General features: G+C 32.2%; 1 protein-coding gene across 6 annotated transcripts in view; it reads left to right on the top strand.

Moving 5' to 3' along the window:
* LOC130894160 (ankyrin-3-like) overlaps positions 1 to 16,318 on the top strand; it is a 174,036-nt gene that overhangs the window by 122,231 nt on the left and 35,487 nt on the right. For all 6 annotated transcript variants that reach the window (XR_009059299.1, XR_009059300.1, XM_057800775.1 and 3 more), the window contains 2 exons: positions 79 to 290; positions 488 to 695. Coding sequence is in view for 4 of the 6 variants with exons in the window: in XM_057800775.1 (XP_057656758.1) it covers positions 79 to 290; positions 488 to 695 (420 nt within the window). In the remaining 2 variants the exon portion in view is untranslated. The remainder of the gene's footprint in view (positions 1 to 78; positions 291 to 487; positions 696 to 16,318) is intronic.

Genomic DNA, 16,318 nt, shown 5'->3' on the forward strand with positions numbered 1-16,318 from the left:
ATTCTTCTAGAGATGTTTTAATTCAACAAATAATATAAATTTTAAAATGATTTTTCAATATTCGTTTTTTTTCCTCAGAATTAAGTCAAATAGAAGATTTACACACCAACAGAATAACACGCATTCTAACGAATGACTTTCCTCACTATTTTGCTGTCATCTCTCGTGTCAGACAAGAAGTACATGCAATTGGTCCAGATGGTGGTACAGTCTCTAGTATTGCGGTACCACTTGTTCAAGCAGTCTTCCCTCCTAACGCTCTAACAAAGAAAATCAGAGTTGGTTTGCAGGTAATCAACTAAAATTCTATGAACAAAATCTAAAGAATGTTGTTTCAGATAATGAATAACTCATAGCAATAAAGTTTGGCATTCTACAAATATTTTACAAATATATTCACATATTTTAGCATGAGTAATAGTTCACAATTCTAATAATTGAATAAAAAAATTGTCTAATAATCTATTCGAACATTCTGATTTTTTAGGCACAAGCGATTGAGCCTGAACTTGTTTCCAAGCTCCTCGGCCATGGAGTGGCAGTATCTCCAATCGTGACTGTAGAACCAAGAAGACGGAAGTTCCATAAAGCTATTACTTTGAGTATGCCAGCTCCAAAAGCTCACACTCAAGGCATGATCAACCAGTATCAAGGTGCTACAAACGCTACACTTCGACTGTTGTGTTCTATTACAGGTAAGTTTTTGAAATTTAAAATTCCTCTAATTTTATATCTTCTATTTGTCACTTGAAAAATTTCCAAAAGCTCACTCTACCCTAGATTAGGAAGTCTGCGTTGTGAACTCACTTATATAATACGAAATTAATGTTTCAAATCTATGTGATAACATACAACTCGTTTCAAACAAAAATGGTTCAATTTCAATAAACGAAATTAAAATCATTACAGGGACTAATATTATTCAATACATATTATATGTATATAAATCCAGAAATGTACAGGTATCGTGTCAGAACAAAGGTCACTGGAAATATTTTCTTCGAATACACTTCAACATCATATATATACAGTTCAGATTTATACATATTAACTTAGATCTAATAGAACGTTCATATGTATGTACACAAACTAATAGCCCAGTGGGTGGCGGCAATTTTTTTCCAAAAGAATAAGTTATAAAAAAACGGTTGATTTTTTTTACAAGTACTTTAAAGTATACTAATTGATGCAAGAAAAACTTCAGTGGTTCATCGCATTTCCAAAGTAAAAAAAAAATCGAAAATTTCCCATTATTTCAATTTGTGATGAAGATAAAGGAAAATAAAAAATACCACGTTATAAAAAGATCCCCTACATTTTTTTGTAAAAGCTATAGTTTTCCCGGAAAATATTCATAAATCTACCAAATCGTTATTCTAAGGCAATTAAGCTAATAAATACCTCCTATAGACGCAAAAATTATCAATTTTCATCGAATTATTTATAAAACTACTTTCGTAGAAATGAATATCTCTGTTTTTTTCAGCAAAGAACTTGCAAATTGGCGAATAATTTTTTTTTGATCTTGTTTTGCTATAGTATTTTTTGATTAGCTCTGTATCTATTATTGTTGCTATTATTAAGTACTGGTCTGTTTCCCCCTGTATATGATCTGGTGTCCTTTACTTCTGGTAGCTAGTATATGGTCTATTTGATTTTCTATGCTTCCTGCCAGGTGTCTTCTAGTGACTTTATGTTTGCTAGGATGTTCAAGTTTTGTTTATAATATGATTATGTTCAGCGCTTCTGATAATTGGCACAATCTGTGTCCATTGTCATTAGTTGAATCGTATATTGTTCCTCTTTCATTGCTCACCACTTCCGTGTTGCTTTATTTTCTGAATGTCTTCCAGACAAGCGTCTGAAACAATGACCTGTTTATCCTTTATCTTTAGGTAGATCCAGGTACTGAGCAATCTTTGCTGGTAATTTTCCAATGGTATCTATGCTCTTGGGTTGTATGCCACATTTTTAATTATAATATCCCACAAAAAATCTGTCGAGCTTTACAGCTCAAACAGTTCGACGTGCAATGTGTGGATTTCATCCATGGCAATCACCGAAGTGTGGAGAGGTGCGTTGTTCTTATGGAAAAGCATTTTATTTTTCATTGAATGCGGTTGCCTCTTCCAATTTCTCCCTTTACCTTATTAAAAAATGGTACCCAATACTCTCCTTTTACATTTTGGAAGATAGTTGATAAGCACAATCCCATGATTGTCTTGACTGTTCTTTAATTTCAGGAATGTAGTGGTGAATCCAGGTTTCATCTAGAGTTATGAATCGATGCCAAAAAATATTTCTTCTTTCGACTTTGTTCAAACCGCGAATGTGCTTTTAGTCCAAATTAAGCAAACTGGGATAGCTCTAATATTGCTAGCAGGTCAACAAGATTAACACCAGCAATATTTCCAGTTGTGACCACAAATTCGCGAATAACGTATGTTTTGCCACCTGGAATTGTACTTTTAAGAAATATGTCTTCATCAAATACACGACCTTCTCGTAGGAACGTCAGTTCAGCCTTCCTGGAGGCTCTCGCAATCCCTATTATAATATTTCGTCTTCGGCCTCTTTTATAAATCAGTCTACGTTCTACTTCGTCAAAAATGTTTTGCATTATATCGTGCTGACCGCCTCTTCAGCCAAACCAAAAGCCATAGACTTCTTCATATCGACATCTTTGCACATGGTGAGTTCAGATCTCAACATTGAATATGTAGTCCACAAAGTTCTTAAATTTTAAAAATAAGCAATTGATGTTTTTTATATTTTGCAAATCACACCATTTTTCAAATTTTTGGTAGGCCAGCGCGTATCTACTTCTTGATTTTTCAGGTATTAAACTACCCACTGCAGCATTTGCAGACTTTTTTACTTCAAATGGAATGTCTCATGTGCTATCTGAAGACATTTCAAGTTATTACTTCTGGATTTGTTTTGACTTATTTTGAAAAATCGTTGTTTGCTTCAACAATATTTCAAGGCCTACTTCCATAGTAACAATTTGATTCCACATTAATATTTTCATTGTAATTAAAGATTCTATTAAATATTATAAAAGCGCAAAATTATATAAAACGTTGTATGTAACACGTTATAAAAAGAAAGATACTGTTCAACTTGCGTAATTTGCAAAATTCGATTGCGATCGTTTTGGCAAATACTACATTTGAATAACTAGTTACGGAAATAACTATAACGGAACAGTTTTGATTTTCAACCATCATAAATTCTACTGAAATGAGGATAATTAATTTCTTGTCACCACCTTTCCAATAATTTTAGATTCTCTTGTATAATATTGCCCATGCGTTTATTTTTATTTTAACTTGTAGGAATAATCTCCAACCAACTTATGTGTTTCAAATCTTTTTTTAACAAATCCTCCCTCTTAAAACTGTGGATTTTTAAATCTCCAAAAAAAATGTTTAATTAAGTTCTTACATAAGTGAGTTCACAACTGCTTATTAGTTAGCTATCATATATATGTGTAACTATTTGAAAGAAACATTAAATTTAATGTGAAAAAATATTAAATATATATATAAATAATATTTTCAGCTTTTTGCGTATAACTTACATGAAAATGATTAATTTTCGCCGAAATATATTTTAGTAACTTAAACAGCATACCCAAACATTTATTCCACATAGCAACTGATTAGCTTAGTTTATCAATTATTCATAAAAAATACGAGGTGGTCCAAACATGTGAAAATTAATTTTTGAAGTTGGTACCTACAATTAAAAATAGCTGTACTGTTTTGTGTCCACTTTTTCTAAAACTAAATAACAAGGGAAAATATCTTGTTAAAAGGATTATTCCAATAACTGCTACACTATTTTCATTAATGAATTTATATTTTGGAAATTATTATTAGGAGACATTAGGGTAATTAGATAATTTCATATCACCCTCTACTCCATTGTATATGAATAAATAGTTTTGGAGGATAATGAGAGTCACATTTTGGAAATATTATTTCTCTGGATTTTTTCATGCATTTACACATTTTTGTCGTATAAGGCATAAAGGACATAATACATTATCCAAATATTTCACCAAACTAAAATATAAATCACCAAAAAACAAAACAAGTAATATTATAATTATATCAAGTACCTTGTACTAATTGTGACGCTGTCTACATAGGGCAGACATCTCAGTGTTTAGACAGTAGACTAAAAGGTCATCAATACGATAAGAAAAAACATAAATTTAATTATAAAGATTCAAAAATTGTTGAAACGGATTCTAATACACGAAAAAGAGAATTTTTAGAAATGGTTCACATTTATAAGAACGGAAAAGCTATAAATGATAAAAAAACCTAAATAATAAAAAGTTAAATTTATAGATCTATTTTGTAAATTCTATTTTTCTATTTCTATTCTATTTTTGTAAATTTATTTTTATTTTGGTGTTTATGATGTAGGTGATCTATTGATTAATATAAATACGCAAATTGTCAGTGTCAATATCATAAAGATAATATTGATAAAGACTATAAGAAATCGAAACGTCAAAATTTTTATCTATCTTTCAAAACTTTAAAAAAATACTAATTTTATAACAGAAGAGACCTGAAATCAAAACAAGTGAAAAACATTTCCTCATATGGCATAGAAATTTAGAAAAATATCGCTTCGCTTATCTTACGAAACTACCCTGTATTTATATAGGATGGGGTGGGTGGTGATATGAAATCAATGATCTTAATGTCTCATAACCTCTCCCAAAATATGAGATGCCTAATCCAAATCATTGGTACATTAAGGTTCCAACTTAACTGTGACAAGTTTGAACCCGTTTAGACGTATCAGTATTGATTTTGAACAACATGTTAACATCAATTTTCATTCTAATTTTTAAAAAGTACAATTACAACAAAATATTCCCCATTAACATCAGTACACTTTTGCATATGTTTGAACCAATTGTCGAAGCATTTTTTTCAATTCCGATTGAGGTACCTCCTTGAACGCAACAACTGCTTCTTCAAGTGACCATCAATTCAAGTTTTGACTTTTTAATTTTGAACTGATGTGGGAGAGCTCGCATTGTCGTGGAGGAGAATGATTCATCTTCTACGTTTGGTTTCCTTGATTTTTCTTCAACTTCTGGCAAACTATTGGAATGTTACTCTAATGGAACGGTGACGACATGTCCAGTTATTCCGAAAAAACAGGCGACCGTTTGCTTCGAAGTGCTTTGTTTACGAACAACTTTTGTTGGATTAGACTTTTTCTTTAGTTTCGAGTTCATGTGCATAGATCCATAATTCGTCATTGATAGAAATCAACACGAGCTTTTTTTGAACGTTTAATTTTTGCGGTTTCCAACGCGAAAAAATCTTTTTACTTTCCAGATGTTTATGCAATATTTAATATCATGTATGACACTTCTTGTAATATCAATTTACGTACATCATCGATTTTTTCTGCGGATTTTGGATGACCCTCACAAAATTCATCCTGCAGCGAAGTGAATTGAATTAGTAAAACCAACGAAATACGGTGGTTCGAGATGGTGTTTCAGCAAACCAAAAGTCGAAGCGAGTTGATCGGCACACTGCTGTTGGTTCAATCCACGTAGAAAGTCATAGAAAATCATCGCAAGGAAATGTTTGCAATTTATTTTCATTTTTTGACCAAGATGAATGTTTTAAGTACTCAAATAGAGTATGCTCAGATGCTCAGTAGACAAGTGACGTCACCGATTCTTCACAGCTGTAAGAACGGCAATAAATTCGTTAGTTAGAAATATATTCGTTTGTATAGCCAGATCAGCAAGCATTAACACACATCCTCATAACTCGAATATAATGTTAGTGAGGTTCTGTTTGGCATAAAAATATAAACAAAACAAAAATCTAAACATAATGACATAGCTGGTGTTCTAACAGCTGATCATTTGTTTACAAAAACATGCGCATGTTACAAACATTCTATTATTCCAGTAACCTTGGTTCTGAGTACGTTTACCATTAGAAATGTCAGATGGCAATGTCAGATTTGACATATTCACGTCAGTGTTGCCATATCTCAAAACTTAAGTAGCAACCTTCGAAGACAAATTTGACAAAATGATAGATCTATATAAATACTTTCCTTAGAAAACTAGTTAGTCAAATTCTTATACAATATTCTACAAGATAATAAAAAACTAAGGCAATTTCGTATCGAATACACTAAGAATAATGGAGATAACAGTGACACCATATTTATGTTTGATAATAATTTATTAAATTGAATATATTCTCAGGTTTCACAGTTGATTTATAATATCTGCTTTCAGTCTAATAATATATTTGTTTTAAATCGGGAGCAATAACGCCATTACAAAGATATTTTCATTCAAATAGTTTTATTGAGGTTATAAATTTATTAAAAATTTGTTGCATTAGACTCACATTAGATTAGATTATAGAGATTTAAATAGGAAATACAAACCGGCTTTTCTCGGTATATTTAAATAACCTTAAAATTTTAGCTTTGTTTCATAACTTTTTACTGCACTACCTTATAGTACTTAGCTTCAAGTTCAAATTCCTAGCATGTTAGATATAAATCAAAGGATATACCAAGAGAGAGAATATATTATACGTTGTTAAATGCAATAATCACCAATTGAAAAACAGGAAAATTAGTTAAGAATTAATTTCATGAATATGCTAATAAACTAACTTGATGTGAACTCTTAAGGTGAGGCATTCACAGTACTGAACATCCCATTATTCCATTTAAAAGAAAACAGTCCGCGATAATGTCCCTGGAGCCGGCTCCGTCCGGTTGTAGTGGAACTCTAACATTTGGCGAAGGCGGGACATGGACACGGAATTCCTTTGATAGTTTATATTTTTTCTTTTGAACTAATTTCTAGGAAGTTCTATTTATTTATTTGTTTCTTTATTTTCTAGAATTTTTGAGAACTTTTTTTGGATATATAAATGAGTTCGTTTAGCGCAGTTCAGTTAGTTTATAATAAATAGTTTTACTGAACAGAACAAAATAGAAAAGTAACCACAGAATTTAAATAAGTTATTTAGTCAAGTTTTAGTGATAAGTTAATTATTATGTAAGTTAGTTAAATGTAATGTAAAATATTTAAATAAATTAAATAAGTGTTTATAAATTCAGTCCACAAGTAGTAATAGTGTAAATAAATAAGAAAAACATTACATTGGTATCAGATGTGGGGTATTTTAAATAAATAGTTACAAAACATGGCTAAGAGACTTTGCTATAGTCCGCCAAACGATAACAACTGAAAATTCCCATGACCGATTCGAACAGATAATATCAGTAGCTGGTCAATCCTTGAATCCACCCGAGAAAAAGGAGAATATCTCTTGTAGTATCGACACATGCAAAGGCATTTGACGAGAATTTTAAGAATTTAGGCAATCTAGGCCATATATTGAGCAATAAAGGAGTGACAGTGGATCCAGAGAAAATTGCCTTCATACAGTATGGTCGCCACCAAGCGATAAACATCAAGTTACCTTGGACTTTGCACGTACTGTCGAAGATACATACATCCAGAGATATTGCTAATTCGTTTCATGGAAAAAGCAAGAGCTTTCTCCTGGGAATGAATAAGACCAAGACGACCGCATTACATCCACAATAAGATGGAATGGTCGAGAGAATGAACAGGACCATTGGCAGATATCTGTCCCAAGTAGTTTCTAGCCACCAGAAAAGTTTGGATCAGAATCCCTATTTGCAATGGCTTATCGATCCGCTTCAATGAGTCCACCGGGGAAACACCTACGAAAATCCTGTTTGGACGTGAAGTGAAGCTTCTTTGTAATCTAGAATTTAGCTGTCGACCTGGAGAAGATCGATCCAATTGAGAAAAAAGAATGGACGACATACACGAATTGTTTCGCTCGAATCTTCAAATTGCCAGCGACAAAATGGTAGAAATGATACGTCACGGAAACCACAGAGAGCGGTTTTAAAGAGGGGGATAAAGTATGCCAGCACAACCCGACGAGTAGAAGGGATTTCCCAAAAATTACAAAAATCATGGGAAGGTCCATACTTAATCAAAAAAAGTATCAATGATGTCATCTATTGCTTGAGCAAGATCCCCTATGGAAAACCGAAATAAGTTCACCAAGGTCGACTAGCGCCATTTGAAGGAGACCATCACCACAGGAAGAAGTAAACCAGTTGCGAGAAGTTTGGTCAATTAGAGAAACTTGAAAAGTAGATCTCAGCTCCCGGCAAGACGCTGAAAATCAAACACGATTCGCAGTACATCTTTTACCTGGTAATCAAAAATGAATTGTAAGATCAATCCACCTACCGCGATGAGTATGGAACGCTTCAGAGCATCCGCGATCATGTGTTGGAAGCCAACGTGAAGAAACTAGCTATGACGAAGATAGCGAGTAACCAGTATCCACCCCATCATCAGATCCTTGTGAAGATGGCGTCCTGTTATTTTCATATGACCGGAAAGTGCAGGAATGGGTCCAGTTGCCGATTGAAGCATCCAGTCTCGGCTATCCATGAGTTCCAGGAGAAACTTCCATCTAAGGAGGGGGTAATGTTAAGAACAAGTCCGCGATAGAGGCACTGGAGCCGGTACCGTTCGGTTCTAGTGGAATTCTAATACTCGGCGAAGGCGCGCCATGTTTGATATACTCGGAATTTGTTGTTTGTTTGTATATAAGTTTTTATAATAGCAGGCGATATGTTTACGTTGTATCTTTTGAACTAATTTTCAAGTCGGTCTATTTATCTCTTTGTTTTGTTTCTTTATTTTCTAGAATTTTTGAGGACTTTGTTTGGATATATAAACGAGTTCGTTTCGCGCAGCTTAGTTAATTTATAATAAATAGTCATAGTGAACAGAACGAATTAGAAAGTATTAGCGATAAGTTGATTATTATGTAATTGAATATTAGTTAAGTGTAGTGTAAAGTGTTTAAATAAATTAAATAAGTAAGAGACAGTTTTTATAAATGCGTCCCGTCAATAGTAATAGAGGAAATAAATAATTGCGTTATTATAGGCACTAAATTAACTTATATATGTAATTATTTGTATTGTATTTCTTATTTATAATAATTATATTTTATCTTCATTGTTTTAGTATGTATTTTCAAGGTGAAACGAGACTCAGTATCAGAATTGTTGATGCTGAAAAGTGACCCTATAATGTTGGAATATTTTTATAATTACAGTGTATTTTTTTATAAAGAAGTTCTTAACATATCGCCTCGGTCATATTATATGACTCAATTCAACACATCATCCTAGAATCGAATAATGTTTACAGATTCGTCGAATATAATCCGCATGTTAAAACTCTTATAAAACTGATGTAATTTTTAGAAAATCTTTTAGGAAAAACAATCGTTAACTGAACTGAATTTGGAAATGTGGTACATATGACCAATTTCGATTTAAAAATTATCAGACTATTAAGAATATACTAAAATTTGAAGTAATTTGCTAGAATTTATTGACCATATTTTTTATAAAATACCAACTGAATTTTACTATAATATCATTGATTATATTATTTCATCGATTTACATGTGATACAGATTGGTATTTCATTGCATGATGATAAGACTATTTGTCTCTTTTGGATGTCCTTAGTAAATGGTACTTAGTTACTTGTTATCAGTGTTGTCTTTACTGTTGCAAACTATTATTTTCGTATTCATGCTTCGATAGGAACTAAATCAGGTAAATTTAGTTCCGTAAATGTTATGTGATTGAAGTGTGCTTGCTCTTTGTTACAATTATTATATACTGCAAAGTTAACGATCAAAAATATACTTTCTGAAAAACAATGATATTTTGAATTGTAAATGGAAAAATGAATTTTTCTGTTGAATATTAGCGTTTATTTTCATTTTGAGAGATGAAAAATCTGCTTGAAAAGCATTTACTTTTTATTTGAGGTGACTTCTATCATATAGTGTTTCAGATTAAAATAACTTAAGTAAGTAAATAAGTAATTCTTATTTATATTTTAATAGTAATATTAAAATTCTTTCTCGAATTGGATTTATAAAGCAAAAAAACAACATATAATACATATACAAATGAGGAATATAGATATAGTTCTTCTAATATCAATTGCAGATTATAAAAACCCTTGCCGACAATTTTGTTTGATCTACCATTCATCAAGTCCACGTGGACTGACGGTTTGTTAGATGTACCGAATTTTTTACGGGGAGTAAACATTATTTTTCATTTCCTAATTTGGTATGAGTGTCGTGCGTATTTATGAAATATTGATTGTTCCTCCCATAACTGTCTTCTGCAATTGATATTGGATTGATCAGTTTGTATTTTACGTATTACCTTTTGGCAAAAACCAATGTACTATGTAAATATTGTAATTTGAAATACTTCTTTTTAAGTTGGCTTTATACAGCAAATAAAATTACATATAAATTGAAGGAATTGTGGTCAGTTTGCTTATTATACCAATGGAAATATATACTTACTTTTGGAAAATAACAAAAATACGTTTTATAAGGATTATTACTGTGTACTACCAAATAATAATCTCACGATTGCGTATAGCAAAATTGAAAGTTTCTAAATAAATAATTTTTTGTTCAATATCATTTTATTCACATTATGAATCCAACACTAAGTATGGTTAATGTTATTTCAACAATAAAAGATAATTTGTGAAATTTGCTAGAAAATCCTATCTAACTCTTCACATTAAATAGTCAATTTATTCTGAAACACTATATGTATGACATGTACAATGACGTAATTAGTACATTCTAAGACTATTAAACTTTACTGTGTGACATTATTACTATGACAACAAATTGTTTTGTTCTCGTTCTTGTGCAATAATTAAAATTAGATTCGATTTCAAAATTACTAACGTGAACATCCTGTATACGCTCCAAATAAAAGTTGAGTGAATGGTAAATTATAATGCTAACTAAGGGGTGTTTTATTTGAATCATCGAAGTATAATAAATGATTCCATATATAATGGGTTGAAATCAATCAGCTTAATTAAAGGAGTAACCATATATATAAACAGCTCAATAGGTCGTATAGGCACAAGGCTTGAAGTCGCTCTACTGCTTACCTCCATCTATTTTTGTGCTTGGCTGCTTCACGGTAGTTCTCTATTCCTATTCTTTCTAAATCTTCACATGCTTCTATCCATTTTTCTTTGGAAGCCCTCTTTTCCTTTTCGTTTCTTCTCCCCTTAACAAGGATCTTTCCGTCCAACTGTCTTCGTCCATTTTAGCTATATGTCCCATCCAACGGAGTCTTTTTGCTCTGACCATAAATCCCATGTCAGCTTGACCATACAGTACTTTGATTTCTGCGTTCGTTCTTCCTCTTCATTCGTTTTTCTCTCGCACTCCTCCGAAAATCCTCCTTTTTCTCCCACATGTTTATTTTGTTTTCTTCTTTTTTGTTCATGATCCAACACTCACTGCCATACAGCATCGTTGGTTGTATAACTGTCTTGTAAATGCGTAACTTTGCGGCTCTTGAAATATCTTTTGATCTTAACAATCCTCCTAGGGCTCCCTCTCGCCAGTCTTTTTTAGATTTCCCTGGTTTCACCTCCTTCGTTTGTCACTGTCACTCCCAGGTATTCGAACTCCTGGACTTTATCAAATCTATACTCCCTGGTTTGCTCTGTCGTTACTTTCAATTGGTTGCAGCTATTTAGATCCCTTCCCATCTCAATATATTTGGTATTTTGTTCATTTATGCGCAGTCCATATTCTTTTGCTTTCTTTTCAAAGAGTAGAACATTTTTTCTAGATCTTTTGTCGTTCTACTTATAACTACCACATCGTCTGCGTAGGCAAGGATTTGTGTTTTCTTATTGTAATTCATTCACTATTTCTCAGGATCATTTCTAATACAAGGTTATACAGTACGGTTGGTAGTGAATCTCCTTGCTTTAAACCTCGTTTTGTTTCAAATTTTTCGGATAGGCTTCCTTCGACAGCTACTTCATTCTCGGTGGTATTCAGTGTAATTTTTACCAAATGTATTATTTTCCGAGTGCTGCTAGCGCCTGGAACAAATGTTTTCTACGTATTGAATCATCCGCCTGCTTAAAATCCACAAAGAGGAGCTTCAAGGATCTCCACTATGAATAACTTAATATAAAAGTATGATCCATACATAACTGATTTCAAATTGAAATTTGACTAAGGGAAAAAATGAAGACATGACATTAACGTGTTCATATTTACTTGTTTATTTTTTATCTATTAAACAATGGGGGAAATTCTTCTCAGAATAGACGAGACGAACAATAAAAAATTTCTAAGCTTTTCATAAAAGTGTTGGTGTTTAATACATAACATACAGCGTATTCAGGAACTTAAAGCCAAAATTACGTGGGTAGTAGAAAAAATGAACATGATTTTAGAAATTTTCAGATTTACATTTTATATCTAAAGTATTTTGATTCATTAGTAGGTACAGTTTGTTTCGAATTGCATGTGCGTCTTATTAAAATCTTATTTATTGAGGTATGGATGGAAAAGGATATGGAAAATTATCTGAAATACAAAATAGGTAAAGTCAAAAAACATGAAAAAGAGGGTACGTCGTAGTTACCATGTCAGCAAGACCTTTGTAGGAACCAAACAAAAACTAACCTCCAATCCTAGTATTGTTATCTAAATCGTGCACTTTTTACACAAATCAAATAATAGTAGACTTTTAGGTCATTTAGGAATTTTTAGACTAAAAGAAGTTCTTCGAAACATATTTTAATATAGTCAAATAGCCAATTGGATTGGAAGATATACATAAACAATTACTGATATTTTATGTATTTATGTGTATGAAATCTAAAAATAATATCTTAATATAAGATTTTTTTTCAATTTAGAAGCTCGGATGATAAAATATTGAACTTATAACATTATTTTGGTATTAAGTTCCTTTGCACCCTGTATATTTATTTATATAAAATTAAATTTGATGTAGATAACACATACTGAAAATATATAAAAAGATGCGATGTCATTTAAAGGTATTAGCTTCTTTTTCAATCTTCAAATTAAAAAAAAGTATCCCTGTTTGTTTTTGTTGACATTTGTATATACAGAGTGACCTAGAAGTTAACCGATTAATTTATCGAATAGATGCATGGAAGAAATTAGTTAAGGATTAACAATTCAGATAACTAAAGTGAGAGAAAAAAGCTTTTCCATAGTAAACCTACAACACCGTATATGTACGAGGGCTGCTCAAATATGATCGAAACAAACGCTGTAGATGGCGCGCCTGTAGCTTATGTTCTAGCTGAGTCCCTTAGTGTCACCGTGGTATAGTTTTCGTCGTGAACGCATGTTTCACGCGCGTGCTACGACCATGAGAGAACACCAAGTACCGACCGCGATTGCGCAACGTATTGTCACAGAAATTCATCGGCGTTTACGAAATCAATTCGGTAGTGAGTGTCCGAGGTATGCTGTATTTAAATGGTCCAAAGCGTTCAAAGATGGTCGCGAAAATGTCCGTAGGATGAATTTTTAAAAACATTTCGTCTAAACTCGGCATAAGTATTGGTAGTGTAGATTCTATTATCCACGAACACCTTCATTATCGCAAAATAACGACGTGATGGGGTTCCAAACTGTTGAACTTCGAGCAAAGATTAATGCGGTTGAAAGTTTGTTGCTGCTTTCTGAAGTAATACACTCCCTTAAGCAAGTTGTCGTCCAAAGAGTGAAGAAGAAGGAGGAGGGCGCCAGTCAAAACGAATACAACCAGGTCCGCGGGTAAGATTATGTGTACTGTATTCTTGGCCTGACGCGACGGAGATTGCTATACGTTGACTTCCTGAGCACACAACGTTCCATAAATGCTGCATATTACTCTAAATTCTTCAAAACACACATAAAATTCGCTTATTGCTCGAAACGGAGAAGCATTCCAGCGGGAAGTGCGATTCTCCTCCAGAATATTGCACGCCCTCATACCGCGCGTCTCACGCTCGATACAATATCAAAACTTAGGTGGGAGATACTGGGACATCCCCCTTAACAGACCGAAAGTCTTACCCTACAACTACCACATTTTTCGACCACTGAAAGAAGCCTTCGGAAGTCAAAAATTCACCAACGGCGAAGTAGAGAAGTTCATGCGCGTTTGGCTGTCCGAGTTGTCCAAGAAATTCTTCGATTTAAGTATCAAAAAGCTTCCGGAGAGGTGGCAAAAATGTGTAATTTTTAAAATTACCTAAAATAATTGTAAATTTGGAATATTTTGGATAATAAATAAAGGTTTCAGATTAGGTAATGTTAGGTTAGAGCGTTTGTATCGATCACACTTGAACCGCCCTCGTATAATAATGTCAGATTGTAAATCTTTTCACAACTCTAATGATCTTTAGAACGTATCAGAATTGAAGTTATCATTATTGAACATTATTTTATGTTTTTTCGGTAATCATCATGGAATATCTTCAAGATTTGACGATTTGTTCAGAAATGGATTTCAACTGTCCTCATATCTTTTAGGAGGTTTTCCAGAGAGTCCGTTTTTCTTGATGGTTTTTCTCTAAAATTAAGTGTGTGGAACTGAATTCTTCCTTACGTTTTACAAGCGCGTCATTTTCTTTTTTTTAATTCTTTTCCTGATTCGATCTTTTCCAATCATGCTTCTTAGATTTTTCATTTATGTATTCTCTCCGATCTTCTTCAATATGTCTTTTAAATTCTAAATTTGCACATGTTTTGATTTGTTCAAATTATTTACTCCAAATATCCTAAGAGAGCCTTAGCAAAGATTGCACACACAATTTAGATTTTTCTGGCAAGAAGTTCATGTTGAGTTCTTAGCATGCTTGATAAAAATCTTTTCAATTTTCGACGATAATGATTATGTCCTCCTTTATTCATCGAAGTTGCTGTCTCTATAATCTTTTGGAATATGACAATTTTTCAATAAATATTTTGTCAAACAGTAACAACTTCTCATTATTATAGTGTAAATTGTGAATATACTAAGAATTGTTATAAAACAAAAATAATATAAATCTTACTTGAGAATTTGCTATTGCATACCTCCTTATTTAAATAATATATTTATTTATAAGACCATAAATTGCTATCTTAAACAACGCATTAACTTCTAGGGTACCCTGTAGAACAGTTGTGATCATTTTTGTGAGGTTCGACACATTTTATTTTTTTATGTGAAGGTATTAGAGTGCATATTTTGAAAAATGACTATATAACACTTGTACACATTCAAAAAGTTATTCTTCAGAATGTTATACACACATAATAGTCCAAGAGATGTCAATCTAAAAATTCCCCCGTGCATGTAATTTTTTCTTCTGAAAATTGATAGTGCCAAAACTATAGAAATTGAAAACGCGAGGTTTGCATGGATTTGCAAAGCCGGAAAATGTTTAAAAAAATTAATTATTAAAAAAATCGAGAAATGTTTCTCCCTTATGATTTGCCTAAAGTGTATTGGATAGAAAATTTCATTATCTTTCACAAAGAATTTACGCAAACTATTTTTTTTGACCGGGCAAGCCTTTTTTAAAGTGTGTGTTGAGGGAGGAAATTTCTTCCTCATTACGTAACATGATTTTTTTTATTTTGTTCGTTTCGATGTCTACTTTAAGATTATCTTAGTTTGCAGGCTCAGAAACGGTCCGAAATATTCAGCAAACCAGATTAAAATCTATCGACTTAGCTCGGACGGAGTCAATAGGTTTTAAGCTGGTTTGCTGAATATTTCCGGCCGTTTCTGAGCCCGCAAACCAAAATAAAAAAAATTATGTAATTAAGAAGAAATTTCCTCCCTCATCACACACTTTAAAAAAAGGCTTGCCTGACTCTACCGGTCAAAAAATTGCGTAAATTCTTTCTGAAAGATAATGAAATTTTCTATCGAATACACTTTAGGCAAATCATAAGAGAGAAACATTTTTCGATTTTTTTAATGTTTTAGAACATTTTTCTGTCTTTGCAAATCCTATAGGTTAAACTATCAATTTTCATAAAAAAAATTACATGCACGGGGGTTTTTTTAGATTGACAAATTTTGTCCAATCATGTTAGATATATTACTTCTATTTTATCCTAATATTAAATAATTTTTAGAATTGTGGTTAATTGATTTTCAAGAGTAAACTAAATCACACAAAAAATTTGATAATTACAATTATAGATTTGACCTAGAAGTTCCAGTTTGAAGAGAATGTGTTTGCGGTAGAGAAACATTTTTCAAAAATTGTATCAGTTACTGTTTTTTCTTTTTAATTTAATTACAAACACCAAAATATTTCAATGAAGTTTTTAAAATG

The sequence above is a fragment of the Diorhabda carinulata genome, chromosome 5 (assembly GCF_026250575.1).
Source record: "Diorhabda carinulata isolate Delta chromosome 5, icDioCari1.1, whole genome shotgun sequence".
Classification (NCBI taxonomy): domain Eukaryota; kingdom Metazoa; phylum Arthropoda; class Insecta; order Coleoptera; family Chrysomelidae; genus Diorhabda; species Diorhabda carinulata.